Source organism: Thermobia domestica, chromosome 12, assembly GCF_964235325.1.
Source record: "Thermobia domestica chromosome 12, izTheDome1.hap1.1, whole genome shotgun sequence".
Taxonomy (NCBI): domain Eukaryota; kingdom Metazoa; phylum Arthropoda; class Insecta; order Zygentoma; family Lepismatidae; genus Thermobia; species Thermobia domestica.
Window position 1 is genome coordinate 11,698,356 of NC_137465.1, and position 13,725 is coordinate 11,712,080.

Here is a 13,725-nt window from a genome sequence, read left to right on the forward strand (position 1 = left end):
GTCTGATAACACTGTTCAACAACGAAAATGTAAATTGAACAAAATCAGCTAATTCTTATTGATTTTGTGGTGCTGATCACGAATTTGAAAGTTATTTTCGAATATTAGCTCTACTTTTCGTTTTACAGGCATGTCTAATAATAACGCTTTAAAAATAAATATATTCGCTTCGTTTGGGGTAAAATCAGGGCCGGCGCTAGAAGTTTTGCCGCCCTGGGCGGTTCTTTCACATGCCGCCCTTTTATTGTTTTCTTTCTCAAATTTTGCCGCCCCTGTATTCTTTTCTTTTTTCAAATTTTGCCGCCCATCAGACTTGCCGCCCCGGGCGGTAGCACGGCTCGACCCCCCCTCGCGCCGGCCCTGGGTAAAATGTTACATTGATCTGGCAACACTGGAGAAACTATATGAACGCTTGGTTTCATTGTGTTCCTTATCCCAGTAGTGTTCTGCTATTGTTAGAAAAGACAGGTTTAGTGCAATTATCAGCGTTTTGGGTGTGACGTTTGTGTACTGCAGGACATAAAAATACAACTACAAGTACGCAAAAATACTGGTATTTCGAATGTATATTTTTAAATAGTTGTCGGAGCTATTTCAAGTGACATTTTGAGGATTTCAATAAACAAAAATGCCGCGAAATTGTGTAAACAGTGCGGATAGCTTCTGCTACTTGTGTGGAGAAGTGACATTTTCCTCACAAAAGCAGACTATAACACCACTAATAAGAAAAGCCTATCAATATTATTTTGGTTGTAAAATTGGAGACCAAGATAAATCTTGGGCACCCCACATTGTGTGTAACACTTGTGCCAGCAATCTAAGAAATTGGATTAATGGGAAGGGGCACTCAATGCCTTTTGCAGTGCCCATGATTTGGAGGGAGCCAAGCGACCACATCAGAGACTTATTTTTGTATGGTTCCTTCCGTCAAGAAGGGAATTTCCACGAAGAAGCGGGCCTTGATCTATCCTAACATTCCTTCTGCAATGCGCCCTGTTCCACATGGAGAAGGACTACCTGTTCCTGACCCACCTAAAGAATACGATCTTTTTTCTGATGATGATCAAGAAGTTGAAGCTCCTGAATCAAGTACTTCGAAGGACCCTACGTTTATTGTAGAAGAACCTCCATGTGAACCACATATACTTACTCAAGAGGAACTAAGTGATCTAATCAGAGACTTGGACCTCTCGAAAAGCAAAGCCGAAATTTTAGCGTCACGCTTAAAGCAATGGAATTTATTGCAGGAAAAAAGTAAATATTTCAGTGTATCAGAATAGGGAGAAGATGTTCACTTCATTTTTTTTACTATGGAAGACACACTTGTGGCATGTACAGATGTAAATGGTCTCATGAGGGCACTTAAAATTAATTACGAACCTACGGAGTGGAGGCTCTTTATAGATTCGTCCAAGGTAAAAGGCAGTGCTTTTACATATTGGAAATTAACTTCCTTCAATTCCTGTGGGTTACGCAGTTCATATGAAGGAATCTTATGAAAACTTGAAACGTTTACTTCAAGCCATTAAATATTACGGTTTTCAGTGGCTCATTTGTGGTGACCTTAAAGTAATAGCACTGTTGCTAGGTATGCAGTTAAGGTATACAAAGTATTGTTGCTTTATATGTGAATGGGACAGTAGAGATCGTGGATCTCATTACCGCAAAAGTGATTGGAGTACCAGAGAAACTCTTCAGCCGGGAGTGAAAAATGTGCAGCATGAACCACTGGTAGATCGTAACCGAATTTTGCTTCCCCCTCTACATATTAAATTAGGTCTTATGAAAAGTTTTGTTAAGAGCATGAACCAAGAGAATGAGGCCTATAAGTACCTAAGAGGACAATTCCCTCGATTAAGTGATGCCAAAGTTAAAGAGGGTGTTCTCATAGGGCCACAGATTAGGCAACTATTCAAAGATCACAAGTTCGACTAAATTCTCCAAGGTGAGGAGAAAGCTGCGTGGGAAAGCTTGAAGAGTGTTTGTTCACAGTTCTTGGGAAGACACCGAGCAACAAATTACAAACAACTGGTAGCAAAGTTGTTATTGTGCTACGAAAATCTTGGTTGCAATATGTCTCTGAAACTCCACTTTCTTCATTCACATCTAGACTTCTTTCCCGAAGATTGTGGAGCAGTAAGTGACGAACATGGTGAGCGTTTCCATCAAGATATTGCAGCCATGGAAAAGAGATATGAGGGAAAGTGGATTTCTAACATATTGGCCGACTACTGTTGGACTATTGCAAGAGATGCTCCAGATGTAACCTACAAAAGGCAAGCCAAGCGAAGACGCTCAAAATAAAATAAACATAATCCTGTACAAGGGATCACTTGAAACTTTTGTCTACATTGGCACGAAAAGGTATTTATACATATTTTTCATGTTTTGATGTTAATACTGATTTTTATTACGGAATTGTTAATGTTTAACTTGACCACGATTACTTTATTTTCTGTATCGCTGTGAAACTGGTATTTGCGCAATTTTGAAAAAGGAAGTACAAGGGTATAGAAAGCTATAGGTTAGGGTACTTCTTAACTCCCCAGCTTATCACATCACAGTGAAATAGATAAAAAAAAAAGTGAAATGTAGGTTTTTACAAGGATTTTGCTTATGTTTTATAAATATTAATACATTTGTATATATACAGCTACTGTTGTACAAGGGCGTTTTTTTTTTTTTTCACAACCTGAGCTAAGAAAATTTTTCTATTATCATTTCCTTTCATATTATGCTTAAATGAATGTAAAAATACCAATTTCAAAGAATTTATATACTTTCGATCAAAATTTGTTGAACAGTGTAATACGATTTTATGTTTTAACCTCACCCTCTCCCGGTTGTAAAGGTATAAGTGAGTCACTGAACCGTTCAAATGAATCGATTCATTTTAGTGAGCGAACTCCTGAGCGACAAATCTGAGAGGTGAATCGTTTTGCCCATCACTAGTGGTGTCTATTTATTCGTGATTACTCCTCGACTGTTGCGGTCTCTCTCTCTTTTTTTTTCACACGCCCAATAATATTAATCATCTCGGCAAAGATAAACGATTACAACAATTTTTGCCTTTCGTCTGTCGGAGAAAGCAGTTCGCAAACATCTGCCTTCTGCCTCTTAAAATCGTTTCCAGTACAGGTAATTTACGCTCAAAGCATCTCAAATCATTTTATAAATCTAATTATACTAGTTCACTAGAAAAAAATGGGAATTCATAGAACATAATTCTGGGATATTAAAAAAAAAGAAAGAAAAAAAGAAGTTTGTTCAGACTTGCTCGAAGAAACAGACATAATTTTCACGTTTAAAACAATAGATAGGAAGTTGGTTCATCCAAATCTTCTGCGCCATCTGTTTAATAGCCTACTGAAAAGTACATTATCCAGTTATTTTACTTAATGCCTGTAACTACTTTAAAAAGATCATTGATCCTATCTACAGTACATTTGTACTGGGAATCATGGTTGAGAAGTTTCATAGCAATACACGCTATCAAGAATAGAAACAAATATTTGTGTAATTAGCGCATACCTAATTAACCAAAAAGATAAAATATTTTAAAAAGGAAACTCAACTCCCCCCCCCCCTTTTTTTTTTTTTTAGCATTTGCTCGTTTACCTGTGTGTTTCTTTTTCTTCATTCCAGCTTTTCTTGGAGTCAAACTTGGAATCATCGGTGCATCAAAGGTAAGCTTGCTAACTGAAGGGCTAAGTGTTGATAGATAGGTCATGAGATTCACAAGTGATGCAGGAGCTGAAAAGACGCAGCAAACCGATGTGTATGAATTCCTGTTGTCCACCAACTATCATTACCTACCAAACGTTATGTTGACCAATTCTTCTTGTCGACCGAATCTCGTGCTGAGCAATTCTCCTTGTCAACCAAATGCATGTCGTATAAATGCATCAGACCCATATTTTGATATAGAAAATAATATTGGCTTTATTTATTGAAAACACTTTGTGTAGCAATAGTCAAAGAATGGGTAAACTACGTGCAATTATCAGTAAAGAATTAACAATATTACTGTTCATAAACTTTAAACATAACGGAATATGGTACAATAATGCTGCTGTGGCAATCAGATACTACACAGACGCTGCGTTCTCGTGACTTAGCATCCTACTTACACTGTTTCTCACTATAAAACAGCTCCGTATCCACTCGTTTCAATTTCAGGTTTGTACTGGCATATAGATGTCAGTTTACAGAGAAATGTCTGAGATTACTGATCAGATACTGCATGTTATGAAACATACAAAGGTTCTGATTATTCTTAAAGAACTGAGATAAACTACAATGATATCTCGGTATACGTCCGCTTTGAAGTAAGTTCAACTTGAAATACATCCTGCTTGGATACGAAAAACATTTGCTTGGTATACGTCCTTAGTTTGGAATACAACTCGCGTGCTAGAACTTGCGTCAAAATGAATCACGACAGCGCACCGAGACAAAGCTACAACTGTCCGCGAGCAAAAATGAATTTTAAGTTCTACATCCCTTAGCCCGTGTAGGTTAAAGGATAGTAATGATAATGTAAGTGGAGAACCCCGAGAAAACCCACATGCACTGTGTTTACACAAGCCCACTTAGCGCGAGCTGGAATCGAACCAGGAATCCCATGCACCAGAGGCGAGCGTTCTACTAATGAGCTACCGCGACTCCGCAACTGCCCACGAGCGTCAATACCACAGTCAGTGCAGTATTTAGTACGTACACTCGCCAAGACTGTGCAATAAACAGTGCGTTTATTATTCCTACGTTTACAATTAAACAGTGTTTAAATGTATTTTATACAACTCTACTAATGTACAACATACCAATAACTATCATTTTTTTTTTTTTTTTTCATGTGAAAAGATGAATCCTTTTCACTTCGTTACGGGAAAAAATTCGTTTGATATGAGTCCAAGGATCTGGAACGGACCAAGAACTTATACCGAGATAGCACTGTATGATAATATTAAATTGAATAAAATAAACTTGTCCCCATAATTTCAACAGCTAAATGCAGCTAACATACGAGGGTCTTCCAAAAGTAAAGAACGTTTTGGCAAGATTAAATAATAAAAAAAGATATCGGCAAAAAAAAAAAAAACTTTATTTACAAAGCCACAGGACCTTACTCTACTTTTCTATGTAATCGTCATAGTTGTCAAGACACTTGTTATAACGTATGACCAATTTTTCAATGCCGATGTTATACTCATCTGCCGCCAAAGATTCGAGCCAAACTGTGACTGCTTGCTTGAGTTCCTCATCGTTTGCGAACAGTTTCCCCACCCAAAAAGATGAGTGTAATGTACTCAAAGTGAAACGTCGGTTTTCCTGAATGTTTTCTTCGTCTTTTTCCTTCATTTCTTCCCTAACAAGAGATGGCCTCCCACTTCAATCTTTATGGTGCGTGCTGGACCTTCCTTGATTAAACATAATGCACCATTTCCTCACCGATGACTCGTTCATTACACTATCACCATAAACATTCTTTATTTGCCTATAAATTTCAATAGGCCTAACTTCTTGTTCGTTCAGAAAACGAATGACACTCCGTACTTCACATTTGGTGGAATTTCCGATTGGTCCCACCATTTTGAACCGCTACCAAAACAAGTAGCGTGATCGTATAGCATTAACTCACTCTGAGGTGAAGGAGGGAGCTAATTGCCGCGTACGCGATTCGTGTTGGGGGTTCGATGTCGCGCGCGATGAGCAATCATTCTTTACTTTGTGGACATTCCTCGTATTTAAGGAATTGGAAATATTATAATCTCTTTCATATATATATTTCTGATCGTACATTCCCAAATAATTCCTTTTGTTAAGACGTAATTTTATTTGGAAATAAACTGTATACCACTATTTCTTGTGTGTTATACGAGGAAAACTAGGTTTACGAAAAATAAAGAAAAAACAATTACTATTTATTTATTTACTTATTAGGCATAACAAATATTACTAATACTGTTTCGCTTTAGAAATTATCAGGAGTTTTGGTCCCTCTAAATGTGTTTCCGTTTTAACCAAACACAAAGTTACATTTTTTTCTTCAAACTTTCACAACACTTTCATCCGTCAAACTTCAACCACACACACTGTTTCATTATCAGGGGGAAAAAAATATTTGATCGTCTAAAAAGCATTTCTTCCCTAAGTACACATTCCATTATTACTATTATCATTATTGTTATTAATGACCCAAAACAGAAATCAATTAGTTAGGTTCTGAACTATAAATACTAATAAAAAATATACATACTATAAATCACAATGTCTTTCTAAAACAACAAACTCTCAACACAAATTGTTTCGTTTCTATTCACATATTTTTTTTACTTTTAATTCGAAGATAAATTTATTAATTCGTGTACTCAAAATATTCTTTTTTACTCTCTACAACTGTACATACACAGTATTAAGTAAATGATTGTACAGTTTGTGAGCTTATTTTCATTTTATGTTCTCACAACATGTGAGTGATATGGTTGCTTTATTGTATTCATATTATATATATGTACACGCAAACACTGGAAAAACAAAAGAACATTGAAACTAAAACCTTAGATTGAATTTTAAAAATGAAACGTTTAAATATTCATAAACTACAATAGATTTTGGCCAATTTATAATACGCAAAAGGACACAAGAAGCATATTACTCTACTAAACTTCAGGAACGATGGAGGAAAATGCAGAACTGTGGGTAGCAGAATAGGTAATGATTCTCTATACATGACAGATACAAGCAAAGTTTCCAAATATACCATTACAAAGAACAAAATGCATATAAAGGATCTTCTGAGGGCAAATAGAGGGCCAAATATTTGGAAATACTGTTACTATGAAGTTGTTATTTTATTTATTTAACTCAGTTTTGGAGATACGATAAATCAGGTTTGGATATTTTTATCACTGTCGAAAAGTTTTAAGTGAACTGTTTAATTAGTGTATAATACTTCAATTATGTATAACTTTTAACACTTTTGATCTCTCTTTGTTAATAATTTGGGACCAAAAGAACAAGTTTTTACAACGCAGAGAGTAATTCTCTACAACTGACAAAATAAAAATCTAACTGCAATTGGTTCATTAATTGTAAAGCAGCTGAGAAAAGAAATGTAATGAATGGAGTGCCCTCTTGCCCATTTGAAATACTTTCAAGGTCTTTTAATTTTTTCTCATAGTACTTTATAACAAACTAAAAAATAAAATTGTAATACTGTTGTTTTCAATTTTGTGATTTTTCTAAAACGCAGAACGAGACTACTTCCGATCTCTGATAATGGAAAGGCCCATCTCATGAAGAGGTTTCACTATTTGTAGTTCTAATTTAGAAATAAGAGGCTCAAGGGAATAATTTCCAATTTGATGATGATGATTATGATAACATAGGAACATATGAAAACATACTAGTGCATCTACCTTAAAGAAAATTAAAATCTCACCAAAGGAAAGGATTATTGTTAGTAAAGTGTGTTAGTTTTGGCAGTATATATGTATCATTGCCTTCATCAAACACTCTTTAACCCTCGCACTACCTAGGTATTTTTTGTAACACGCACTAATAAAAAAAAGGGGGGTCCATTTTGTGCCCATCTGTTAAGATTAAATATATCTCGAAAAAGAAACGAATTAGAAATTTATAAAAATCTACAGAGACTGAAGTAAACAGGATAAGACTAACACCTATTTATTATACTGCCATCTAGGAGTGACACTTCTAAATCTCAATCACAACTCCTACCACTGGGGGGTTACTTTATGCCCACCAACTTCATGACCTACCGAAATAGCAAATTTATGAGATACACTAACATGAAACTCTCAAAATGAACAGTACATGGGATAAAACTAACCGCCAAATACAGAAAAGGCGGGATAGAGCTATTTATTGCACTGACACTACTAAATGTCAGTCACATCTACCAACGGTGGAAGGTGTACTTTGTGCCCACCAACTAAAAATAGCAAATTTTATAACACACACTAACGTGCAATTTGAACCACCGTAAGGTATGCGATTCAGCTAAACATAATGAGCAATAACATATTTTCTTACAATTTTAAAGAAACAATTAGATGAGTAATTACAAAAATATGCTCTGCTGGGTACAAAGTATCCCCCCTCCCTTTGATAGTCCGAGGGTTAATGATGTGTCTATATACAGTGTTATTACATAATAGCTATAAGCTGAATCATTACTTTATATTTAAGTAGTTAACATTCACTTCGGTATACTGGATCAAGACCAATTTCTGTTTGCAGCACATAACAGCAAAAGAGATTTTGCTTATTTCTGTTTTCGGCAACGAAACTGCTAATCGACCTTTTAATAAATTTATGCTTTAAGAAAAAGAAATAATGTTTAGGTGTAGATAACACAAAAAGTATAGCACTTTATTTGTTAAAATTACCTTAATAACATTCATTTTGGAATCCACTTTTACAACTCGCCAACCATTCAATACAAAATAAGCTATCTTGTTGATTTCCTTCGATAACACCAAGTATGCTACAAAGCTATAGGAATCGTCTGAGAATAATAAATGAACTGTGTGCAAACAGGAAAAAATTAACAAGAACTTCAGCAATCATCAGCTAATGATTTGTTTATGATTATGTGTCTAGATATAAAGCTACTACGTAATGTGTGAAGACTGCTACTACGTAATGTGTGAAGACTACTACTACGTAATGTGTGAAGACTGCTACTACGAAATGTGTGAAGAATTATTTATTGACGGGTGAAACTAACATAGATCAGCAATAATAAGGACTTGATTTAGTCAGACTTTATTTTTAAGTTACGTTAGTTGCAAAGCTGGAATGAGCAGGATTTGGTGCTTTTTGGTACGCTTGATAGGAACTACAAAAGTGAGAACTCTTCGAACGCAGGGCCTTCCCAATCTTATATATTCTTTTTTTCCTTCTACGATGTTTATCATACCTTCCATTTTTTAAACATTTGTAATAACACAGGAAACATTACAAACACATAACCCTAAGTACCTAATCTCCCATTAAACAACTGGGGTAATTAAAACAATTACCTTTAACAAGCAACCTGGACAGTTACTACATAAATAATGATAAAGCGCAGTAAATATTTGATACTATCTAAAAAAAAAAAAAATACTTTCATTTTACACATCTTAAAACAAGCTACTCAAAGATAAATATAGTTAAATATAGAAAGGATGGAATAATGATACACTGGCCTGTTGGACAATCACTGGAAAAGTACTATTGCCTAAAACTGTGTTTAACTAACATTTAATTATTAGGTTGAAACTAAACAGGAATGGAAAAAAAGAGTCTATTTCTCAAGTCATTTAACTATTTTTTTTTCTACGTTGTTTACTCAGAATACAGTAGCTACGTCGTTTTCCTGAACATCAGGACACGAAATCTGTGCACTTTCTCTTGACGAAGGAAGTATTCTTGAAATGTTTGAAAAAGTTGATTGTCCACAATATTTATTATTCCTAGCACACTGCCTGTAGAAACACTCACTCGCGCACACAACGTACTATATATAAAACAAACACCCACTGGCTTGTTAAACTCTGGCCCCAGTCAATGGATGGAGGGAAGACATTAAGAGTAGAACGTGAGGACTGAGGTTTGGTTTCCTCGCACCAACAGGAACGGCGGCATATCCTTCGTCAAGGTCTCAAGCCATGCCATGTAAAGAGCTGCTGATACAGCACCTTTGCGTGGCATTGGCAGGGTCCTGAAATATTTGTAAAAAGAAAAAAAGAAAAATTAGAAAATTTATTCATTTGCATTACAAATATGAATACATGCAATTATAAAGACATTGGTCGCAGAAAATTGTGATATTCATATGGTTTAAATCAGTGGTTCTCAACCGATGTGTCGCGACACACTGGTGTGTCACGCAGTCCCCTAAGGTGTCTCGAAATTTCAGAATTTAAAAATCACGAAGAATTTAATAATAATAATTAGTTAAAATCGAGACAGACTGTACCGGTACCTCTAGCGGTAGCAATAATGCTCAGTGCTATATAGAACCATTATGAACACTAATAGGTTTCACTATTATTATTATTATTAATAATAATAATAATAAAAAATAGCAAAACAAGTGTGTCGCGATATGCTAAACGTTCAGTAAAAAAAAAAAAAAAAAAAAAAAAAAAAAAACTGGTCTAAATAACAATACCAAAAAATCCGAACTAAATACACTGTTTAACTCTTGTTTTATAGCTAACATATGTTCGGACGAAATTTGATTACAGCGCATAAAGATTGTACCAAGAAAATTTCGAGAAATTAAGCGTATAAAATATATCTATCTCATATGCGTAATGGTAGGATTCAACTTGGTGATTATGTCAATAACGTTATGCATCATTTAAATATGGTGCCTGGCAACAGTGAACACAATTAATTATCACATGCAAGGAATAACGGTTATATTTAATCTTCATTGTTTTTCACATTATTAACTGCAAATTGTAGGTATACAATGAAAAGATGGATTTTAAAAAAAGATCTAGAATATTCACATTTATCAATAAGTAGATTGATGATACGCTGAAAACAGCAACAGGAAAATGACTGGTAGAAATATATTGGTTCCATTGATGTTTCAAACACACACAAGATAAGAAAGACATTGGAAGGGAAGGACTTTTTTTCTTTCTTTCTAAAATCTGATTAAAGAGGAGGGTATATTAAGAGTTTTATTGCTCCAGTTTGTGTGAAGGGAATAATGGAGATATGTAATGTATAAAAATACTGAGAGGTTTGTTCTCACAGTTGTGTTTGGGGACAGGATGATACAAGATATTGCAACAAACATTTTAATATTTGTTGTTGCCCCAATTCGAATAAACTTACTTTACCACCAAAACTTTCTACGATACTTAGTCCAAGAAATTAAATTATTTCTTTATTCTGTTAAGGCACTGAATTTATTTAATACTTATCATTTATTAGCTCTAATTCCAAAAACGTAGCCTTCCAAGATGGCGTTCTCACATATTATATCTTAACAGCCTAAATGTACTAGTAGGCCACAACATTTAACAGGATAAATGTGCATGTCTGTCTATCGATAAAAAAAGACATCTTGCGTACGGGACGATTGTCCTTTATAACACATACATATTATCGTTGCAATATATAATGCAGTTGTGCTGTAACCTACTAATTATGTCATGTGGACAGTTGTATAGTGGTGCAGATGTATTATGATATCCAGTTGTAAGTAGAGAATAAACAGAGTGGCCCAAAAGCAGGCATACAGCCTTGTGTTGATCAACTATGATATTTTAGTTTAAGATAATGCGTTTACTTGCTATGGCGTGTTCCGAGCTTAGATGTGAGAACTTAAGAACAACAATAAAGAAACTAAATTAATTTGTATGGATAACAGTAAGTAAACTATATAAAATACCATAAGCCGAACAGTACCGGACTATATACCTACTTTTGGGCCACTCTGTATACGGAATATATATATATTTTTTAAATATTTTCTGAAGGTTTAGTTGAATGGCTGAAATGAGTAAGAAAGCACTTATTAAATATATATCATAAAATTTATCTTGTGGATGTTCCTTACATTTACGATAGTCTCAGATCTATTTTGAAGGAATTAACTTAATCTTAACGTACGCCATTTTTCTCTTCCTAGTATCAAATTTTAACATACTGCCGAGCTAGTTTATAGTGAATCAGGGTTGGCAAAAACCATGGTTTTTATTTAAAAAAACAAAAAAACGGTTTTTTTGGTTTAAACCAGGTTTTTTTTGGTTTAAACCAGGTTTATTTGGTTTAAATAATTTGCTCTACATATTCATATCATATATGGACAGAAATAAGTTTGTTTCGCCTTGATGTTATTATGCAACAACAGGGTTATGCTGGAAGGGGTCACATAAGCTTAAAGCGGAATAAAAACTGCTTCTCGAGTTACATCTGAGAGAAATTGTCCTCCATTTGAACTCGGAACCAGGGCTAATTGGCCACAAATGCGCTACGTCTTCCGACTCGTTCACGAAGGAATACTGATAAAAATACGTTGTACTGATCTTTACATGCTTCTTAATATAACTGTCAAGAGTCATTTCAGAAGGACAAAAAGATACACAGTTGCACAAGTGAAACTATTGTACAGAATTACATATGGACAATTTCAAAGTACTACGGAGTACAGAAGAACTAGTTTAGTTCAAGTTAGTTAACAACGACTTTTATTGGTCCAAATTAAAGAAATACAACGACTTAATTTGCATATCAGTAAGAAAAGTGTATAAAGATACGAATTATTTGAGTCCACTTTGGCTCAGACTCATTTATACATAAATATATACCAAAGATACTTCTCATTTCACTAAATGCCTCTCGTGGGGTCTGTATGACCCCCCCCCCCCCTTCACACACACACAAAAGTACGGCATTTCGATGTATTTTATCAATGGTAAACATTCAAACGAAACAATATTTAGAATTTTTTCTTTGATTGCAATTACACAACAATAATAACTACAAAAAAATCACAAAACACATTTATAAACTTATATATATATAAAAGTTGCTTTTGTAGTATAATCTTTTTGAGTAATGAATGGGGAATTTAGGTCTGAATATAATATACGGGAGTGAAACGTGATAACCCACAAATGTGTGTTCATCAAGATTTTACAAACACTTACACTTTTACGAATATTTTTCGTTTTTTGGTTTAAACCAGCCAACCCTGTAGTGAATATTATACTTTCAGGCCAAAATCCGTAGTGCAACACTGATTTTCAACGTAGCAATGATCATATTGTTTTTCCGAAAGCAGCCGCGGGCGACGCTTGTGTGTTTCATGAAAGATTATTCTTGCTCGAGACTACACTCAACTTTATTGAATTCATGCGGCTTTGAGAATAGGTGAGTGTACCACGGGTGATACATAAGCAGTGTTTCTTTCAGAAACAATGTTTCGAGGGGTGGAAACACTTAGTATTCCGGGGGTCACTGCTGGTACTATTCTATTTATTATTATACACGTTTTATTTTGGTCTCCTCCGGGGGTACTCTCAAAGCTCCGGGGAGGGGAGCAGTGCCCCCCAAAGACATGTCTGAAAGAAACACATTACATAGGCTCACAGTATCTTTCGAATTATCCACCGATACTAAACGCGACAGTGGATGTGAAAGAATACTAGATTAACTTGTTTCCACCCAAATTAGATTTACACTTTTCAAGATATTGCTGGAATTGAAGAATAAAACAAGTATTTTTCTTCGTTCTTATTTAATACTTAGAATGTACTTATAATTTAGTACTTAGAATACTTAGTGAAATAGTTTGTTTCTTTATATTCTCCACTGTCATAGATAAGTTTTCAAATAAATTATGATAGTCTTTGATGAAAAACTTAGTAACGAACACTTATCTCGAAATCATTGATGAGAGTAGAACACCCAACTTTTTTGATACCGCCTCATATTTCCAAACAAGAATTTTAGGAATGAAAAAAATGCATTAAAAGATTGCGATCTTGGCTAATAATTAGTTTTTGGATCAGAGACCACAAAATTTTTGAACGGTCCCTAAATCGAGTTTTCGTATTTCCTACGGAATAAGCACATCAAACTGAGTTGAGTTAAGTGATACGTTCTAGGTGGCGAACAAGAACATTTTTGATTGAATGAAATTTATTGGATCTTTTGATCCAATAATAATTACTTGAAGAAAAGTAA

At 34.7% G+C, this 13,725-nt stretch overlaps 2 protein-coding genes across 6 annotated transcripts in view; one reads left to right on the plus strand and one right to left on the minus strand.

The window, feature by feature from the left end:
- Nucleotides 1-13,725, plus strand: part of LOC145666341 (uncharacterized) — a 32,003-nt gene that overhangs the window by 4,157 nt on the left and 14,121 nt on the right. For 2 of the 3 annotated variants that reach the window (XR_014127720.1, XR_014127721.1), the window contains exon 2: nucleotides 3,646-3,686. Coding sequence is in view for 1 of the 3 variants with exons in the window: in XM_081733468.1 (XP_081589594.1) it covers nucleotides 915-1,280 (366 nt within the window). In the remaining 2 variants the exon portion in view is untranslated. Of the gene's footprint in view, nucleotides 1-12; nucleotides 2,365-3,645; nucleotides 3,687-13,725 lie in introns of those variants that run through there. The other variant, XM_081733468.1, reaches the window with a different exon arrangement.
- Nucleotides 5,913-13,725, minus strand: part of Ncc69 (sodium chloride cotransporter 69) — a 268,620-nt gene continuing 260,807 nt past the window's right edge. For all 3 annotated transcript variants that reach the window (XM_081733467.1, XM_081733465.1, XM_081733466.1), the window contains one exon: nucleotides 5,913-9,733. In XM_081733467.1, coding sequence (XP_081589593.1) covers nucleotides 9,598-9,733 — 136 coding nt within the window. In that variant the 3' untranslated portion in view covers nucleotides 5,913-9,597. The remainder of the gene's footprint in view (nucleotides 9,734-13,725) is intronic.